General features: G+C 50.9%; 1 protein-coding gene across 1 annotated transcript; it reads left to right on the top strand.

The window, feature by feature from the left end:
* Window positions 1-1,818: 1,818 nt before the first annotated feature.
* On the top strand, window positions 1,819-6,762 carry LOC136450752 (glycerol-3-phosphate 2-O-acyltransferase 6-like). Its single transcript, XM_066451344.1, has 2 exons — window positions 1,819-2,730; window positions 5,731-6,762. Exons 1-2 carry the CDS (start codon window positions 1,834-1,836, stop codon window positions 6,607-6,609), a joined length of 1,776 nt encoding a protein of 591 aa, XP_066307441.1. The 5' UTR covers window positions 1,819-1,833; the 3' UTR covers window positions 6,610-6,762.
* The last annotated feature ends 285 nt before the right edge of the window (window positions 6,763-7,047 follow it).

Below are 7,047 nucleotides of genomic sequence, written 5' to 3'. Positions count from 1 at the left end.
AGAGGCGTCGACGTCGGTGGAGCGAGGCGGCGCGACTGGTGGCTTACCGTCACTGGCTGCACCCCTCTCTGATCGGGATTAGGGTTTAGGTTTCGGTGGAGAGCTCGGCTCAGGCGAACCTCGTACTCAGAGCCGCCGGCCCCAACCTCTATTTATTGCGCAGTGTGACAGGGGCCCTCCAGCCATAGTGGGCTGGGCGCCTCCGATCATGACGTTGATCAAAGGTCCAACTGGGTTGTTGGGCCTAGTTTGGGATTAGAGATCAATGTAACAACACTCTCTTTAATATGGTAACTTGTGACCTGCCCTGATGTTGATTCTGTTTAGGAAGGCTGCATTGTTGCTATCGTCAATCATAAGGACCTGCTGGCTGCTGCTTCTGTACAACATCTATCACTAATCACTCAGCATATTAATGTGTCCATTGAAATACACTTGCATTTTTGTTTTGTAGAATCTTAGCTGAAGGCCTGTATTTGGGACCTCAAGTCTGTGTGGTACGAAGGATAATAATTTACTTGTGGGGTCTTATTACAACAAAATTTCTAGCATTTAAGTCAAACTGTCATCAGTAAATTTGCCACAGTGCGTGCATCAGTACAAAGGGGACAGCCACATGTATGCACCTTAAACCCGGAAAAATCTGCCTACATAGTAGTAATATCATCTCTTCGTGCCGTACCTTTCTTAATTTTGTCATGTCCCAAAAAAGCGAACAATTCTGAGGACAGTTCTGACTGAGGCCTAAAAGTTTGCTGCTTCTCGGCTTCGCCTGTTGGACGTGGGAAAGTTTCCGCGCCGTGAACAGCACTGCGTCCAGTCCATGTCTCCATCACGTGTGTTTGCTGCTACTACTACTATACGGAGTACGTAGTATAATCTTGCGTAATCCAAAGAGCGTGATTAATTCTGAGTTGTGAGCTGTCCTTGCAGTAGGCCGACGCAAATCAATGGGCGGACGCTCCATAAACGTCCCAACCAACTATTCCGACGCGATTAAAGCCGCTGCGTGCCCTCTCCAGCTCTCCACATTCCACGGTCGCGCACGCTCCATGCAGCAGCGGCGCTTACGTCTCTTGCGGGCTTTATTGTAGGCTGGGCATCATAAATGTGGATGGATCCACGCACGGGAAAAGGGGATTGTGGACAGGTGAGTCCAGATATGACGCGGGCCGCGACACAGCTGCCCGTCTGACCATCTTATAAATTTAACGTGTTGGGCCTTGTTTAGATTACCCCAAAATTCCAAGTTTTTTCACTCTCTCTCCATCACATCAATTTTTAGCCACTTGCATGGAGCATTAAATGTAGGTAAAAAAAAAAACTAATTGCACAGTTTAGTTGGAAATCACGAGATGAATCTTTTGAACTTAGTTGGTCCACGATTGGACAATATTTACCAAATAAGACGAAAGTGCTACTATTCATCGGGTTGAAATTTTTCTCAATCTAAACAAGGCCTTGGTGAGAAAACACGAAACAGATGAACTTTCAACCTGTTCGTTTGGCCGTGGCTTGTCGTAAACGATAATAAATTTCCAATCGAAACAGTATTTTTCTCTCACACAAACCAGCCCGCAGTACTTCTTTACGAACCAGCAACTATACGAACCAGCCAACCGAACTGGCTGATTATTTACCTTTTCACCTTTTCTGACGCGACGTACAGCGTACTCGGCTTGCATTGGACTATTAAACCCAAGCGAGAAGTTTGGTATCGCTGCATCGCCTAGCTAACCTCCTCGCGCACGTACCCGAACGAGGAACGATGCACTCCACTGCTCCAGTCCAGTGGTCAGTGGAGCACCGCACAGCCATCGCTCTCTAGAAGTAATGGCCACTCAAGTTAGCTGTGCAAGGGAGGTTGCCTTGCATTACAATTATACATCGTCTCGTCTTGCGTTGTGGCTCTGCAATGTAAAGCCTCACCCGTCCATCCGCATCCATACTTCCCCGGCCCGTCACCACCAACCTCGCGTCGCTTATATTAACTCCACCTCGCCGCCCCACTCTCCACTGCCAGCTCGCAGCAGCAGTCTCTCCTCTGCTCCCACTCCTCTGGGGCCGGGCCTGGCGGTGAGCGAGATCGAGCACACTGCTAGCAAAGACAAGATGGTGGCGTCTCGCAGGTTCAAGCCCATCGAGGAGTGCTCCTCGGAGGGGCGGTCGGAGCAGACGGTGGCGGCCGACCTGGACGGCACGCTGCTCATCTCCCGGAGCGCGTTCCCCTACTACCTCCTCGTGGCGCTGGAGGCCGGGAGCGTCCTCCGCGCCGCGCTGCTGCTCCTGTCCGTGCCCTTCGTCTACGTCACCTACATCTTCTTCTCCGAGTCGCTGGCCATCAGCACGCTCGTGTACATCTCCGTCGCGGGGCTCAAGGTGCGCAGCATCGAGACGGTGGCGCGGTCCGTGCTCCCCAGGTTCTACGCGGGCGACGTGCACCCGGAGAGCTGGAGGGTGTTCAGCTCCTTCGGCAAGCGCTACATCATCACGGCCAGCCCCAGGATCATGGTCGAGCCCTTCGCCAGGGCCTTCCTCGGCGCCGACAAGGTCGTCGGGACCGAGCTGGAGGTCGGCAAGAACGGCAAGGCCACGGGGTTTATGGTCAAGCCCGGCGTGCTCGTCGGCGACCACAAGAAGAAAGCCGTCGTCAAGGAGCTGGGCGACGCCGTGCCCGACGTCGGCATGGGGGATAGGGAGACCGACTTCGACTTCATGTCCATCTGCAAGGTATGACTATGACGTAGGAGTACTCCCATCCCCTGGCTCAGCTACTAGTATAGCTCTCAATTTACTGGTAAAATAATAAATTATCGTCAATTTTTAAACTGATACTTCAAATGCGTGATGGTTTGTTGAATTGGTAACGTTGGACGTTGTTTTCTGATAATCTGATCTCGTCGATGCATTAGTATTTGTTAGCACCCAGATTTGCAACTACTACAGACTATTTAGGCTTGAGCTGGCAACACGGAACCTATCGGGTAGTTGATGCATGTTGGAACTGAAGTACAGTTGAAACGACACCCAACTGTTTCACAATTTAGGTAACATCTGAGTATCTGACCGCTAATTAAATGACACTTGTTAAGTTTTTCATCTGCCTCAACTGAAGGCCACCCTGATTGGACTTTAAGAGTTACTCCGTAAGACGCGCTTGTAGCACCATCTAGACTGAGGATTTGTTTACTCTGACTATAGCTATAGCTTACTGGTACTAGCGACGAGAAAGAAAGAAAGCAAGCAAGCAAGCCCTTGTTTAGGCCGCGTTTAGTTCGCGGCAGAATCGGCGCCGTCGGAATTCGCCGGTACTGTAGCGCACTGTAGCATTTTGTTTGCATTTGGTAATAATTGTTCAATCGTTGACTAATTAGGCTCAAAACGTTCGTCTCGCAAAGTACAACCAAACTGTGCAATTAGTTTTTAATTTCGTCAACATTTAGTATTCCATGCATGTACCACAAGTTTGATGTGACGGGGAATCTTCTTTTTGCATAGTGCCAAATTCTGGAAAATGGGGGAACTAAACAAGGCCTTAGTTCCATCAATTTTACACCTTTAAATTTTGCGTAGTGCAACACATCAAATTTTTGAACACATACATGGAGTATTAAATATAAGTAAAAAAAATAACTAATTACACAGTTTGGTTGGACTTTGGGAGATGAACGTTGAGCCTAATTAGTCAACGGTTGGACAATCATTACCAAATATAAACGAAATGCTACAGTATCACTACAGTGTTGTGTTCTTTTTTATGTCCAAAGTTTGGCCAACTAAACACATCCCAAGCATCGGGTAGTATAGTACAGGTTTGAAATATTTACACACATATAAATGGCCATGGGTTTTCTAGTCCAGGTACATTACATCGTAGGCATCGTCGCCCTGCTGTGCTGCCGTACTTCACTAGTTTTCGTCCATTTGTTTTCTCAAGAATTCAGATAGTTTAGTCCACGTCAGATTTTTATGACAAAAAAGGGTTTTATGACACATGCATGCAGCACTGTACACACGGTGAACAGCACCCCCGTCCAAGCCACTACGTACAGTAACAGCGACCGTCCTATGGTCCTAATGTCGCTGCACTGCCATCATCCTTGAGGGCATGACAGCTGCTGTCTGTAAGTTTTTGGGATTTACAATATAGACGGCTAAACAGACAACTCATACAACCCACAGACAGTTGCTATTTATTTGGCTATTTACAAATCATTTAATGCTTGCATATAGTCATGATCAATCATGAATATCATTTCTATGTACCATTGTGTTGCTAATTGATACAAAATAAATCCTTCAAAGTAAATCATATATATTATATATATAAAGTAAATCACATCTTGGCATGTTTAATTAGTTCACACCCAAAAGGTAAGAATCAAAATCCATTGAACACATGCAGGTAACTGACAGAAGTGCGTTCAGTTATCAGTTTTCAGAAGCTGAATAGAAACATTCAGTTTCCATAGACTTCGCCGCCTGCCAAGCTCACCTCCGCCATGATGACCCTGCTCGCGCTGGACGTGCTTGCCTCATCGGGATGTGCCCTGCTCGCTTAGCCCCGCCGCTCGGCCTAGCTCTTCCTCGCCGGCTTAGCCCAACTCTTCCTCGCCGGTGCGGCCGTGGTCCGCCATGCCCTCGTCCTCGCCGTGCGGCTCTGCTCTGCCCGTCCCGTCCCGGTGCCGGTGCCCTGCTCGCCCCGCGACTGCCCCGGTGCTGGCGCCGCCTGCTCGCTGCTGGCTCTCCGCGCGTGCGCCGGTGAGGATGAAGGGAAGAAGACGGCTTCGATTTTTGGCGCGATTCTTTCACCTCGCGGCTGCAGTTGGATCCGCACGGCGTCGAATCAAGGCGACGGCTCCGTACAATGCGAATCCTGCTGTCGAGTCCGCCTGGGAGCACGAGCCCTCGCTGTCGTCTTGACGCGTCTCATGACGCGAACTTGGGGGGATTTTGCAAAATTACCGCTCGGAGACATCAGCACGCCCGTGCCCTAATCGTACCCTGATATCTCAGGGTGGTTGTCAGTTGTCTCAACTTGAGCAACCAGATTGAGGTCAACATGTTCGTTTTGTCGTAAATGATTGTGGATTATTTATTGCTGGTTGGTTTAGTTGGTTTGGTGTGAGAGAAAAATACTGTTCTAGCTTATAATCCAAGATTGTATAACGCCGTGCCACCACCCGTTGACACGTTTACAGCGCAAGCAAGTGGACGCCGGGGATAATCGGTTTCGCTGGCGGCTGGCCGGGCGGATTGAAGGCGCGTCCGTCCGGCCTCGTCTCGGCTCCATTTACGGTTGTTTGGTGGAGAATTCATGGCGTCCTGTCCCCGGGCGCAATGAAGAGGAGACCGGCGCTGCTGGCTGGCGCGTGAAGCATCAAAGCTGGAGCTGAGCGTGCCAGATCTATGGCTGCCGTATTTCTTTTCTTTCTTCCATCGTCGTCCGGCCGGCCGGTTTTGCTCCGGAGTACGGTGTTGGCACTGTTCGTCCTGGGACCGTCGTCATGGCGCTGTCCGTGTGCTGCCAGTATAACTACCCGGACAGTAGGACTGCTACTCTCTAGAGTGGGTGCTCCTGGTTTTTGCAGGGCTACGCGCGCAGCGCGCTCTGCTGTCGCACTGAACAAATATAACAATTAATGTCCATACTGATCGAAAATTACTGAGTGGTGTACACTGTTACTCCGTATGTACTACGATGACAACGTACGTAATGTGGCTGTGCAGGAGGCCTACCTGGTGACGTCTAGGAAGTACAGCCCGGCGCCCAAGAACCAGCTGCTGAGCCCGCTCATCCTACACGACGGTCGCCTCGTGCAGCGCCCGACGCCGCTCGTCGCGCTCGTCACCTTCCTCTGGATGCCGTTCGGCTTCGCGCTCGCGCTCATGCGCGTGTACATCAACCTGCCGCTGCCCGAGCGCATCGTCTACTACACCTACAAGCTTATGGGCATCAGGCTCATCGTCAAGGGCAACCCGCCGCCCCCGCCCAAGAAGGGCCACCCGGGGGTCCTCTTCGTCTGCAACCACCGCACCGTGCTCGACCCCGTCGAGGTCGCCGTGGCGCTGCGCCGCAAGGTCAGCTGCGTCACCTACAGCATCTCCAAGTTCTCCGAGCTCATCTCGCCTATCAAGGCCGTCGCGCTGTCGCGGGAGCGTGAGAAGGACGCCGAGAACATCCGCCGCCTGCTGGAGGAGGGCGACCTGGTGATCTGCCCCGAGGGCACCACCTGCCGCGAGCCCTTCCTGCTGCGGTTCAGCGCGCTCTTCGCCGAGCTCACCGACCGCATCGTGCCCGTGGCGATCAACACCAAGGAGAGCATGTTCTACGGCTCCACCGTGCGCGGGTTCAAGCTCATGGACCCCTACTTCTTCTTCATGAACCCGCGGCCGACGTACGAGATCACGTTCCTGACCCAGCTCCCCAAGGACCTCACATGCAGCGGCGGCAAGTCGCCCATCGAGGTGGCCAACTACATCCAGAAGACGCTCAGCGGACAGCTTGGCTTCGAGTGCACCACCATCACGCGCAAGGAGAAGTACGGCATACTCGCTGGCACCGACGGCCGTGTCCAGTCCAAGGACAAGGACAAGGGGAAGAACTAACGGCCGCACACTGCATGCCGTTTACTGCTCAAATTTATTCCAAATAATTGTTCCTTGTAGAGAAGTTGGCCAATTACTCATTGTTTTTAAAAAGGACCATGTGATGTGGGCCGTGTACTAGTACAAGCTTGATGATCATATAATTATCTACAAGTTCTTCCTTTTCGGAAGAAAGACGGAAGTGTTGTTAGGCCCGTCTTAATACAAAGTTTTATCACATAGTTTTCAAGAATACTACATTAGTTTTACACATTTCGGTTGATGAATGAAACAACCCCTCTTAGGGCTCTTTTGGAAGAAGGGGAGCAAAATCCAGGGATGAAAAAAACCCCATGAAAACTAGAATGATAATTAAAATGATATCCCCATAGATTTTCCACCCAGGAAAAAGTTTGGAATGCCGTAGGGATTGGAGTTTCCAAATTAGGCCTTAGTGAT

This window comes from Miscanthus floridulus, chromosome 5 (genome assembly GCF_019320115.1).
Source record: "Miscanthus floridulus cultivar M001 chromosome 5, ASM1932011v1, whole genome shotgun sequence".
Lineage (NCBI taxonomy): Eukaryota > Viridiplantae > Streptophyta > Magnoliopsida > Poales > Poaceae > Miscanthus > Miscanthus floridulus.
This window is presented reverse-complemented; position numbering and strand designations above follow the sequence as displayed.

What these genes read in the sequence shown, in the direction of transcription:
- LOC136450752 (XM_066451344.1), top strand. Translation starts at nt 1,834, where the DNA reads ATGGCCACTCAAGTTAGCTGTGCAAGGGAGGTTGCCTTGCATTACAAT. An exon ending in ACTTCATGTCCATCTGCAAG is followed by an intron (nt 2,731 to 5,730) that starts GTATGACTATGA and finishes GTGGCTGTGCAG; the next exon opens with GAGGCCTACCTGGTGACGTC.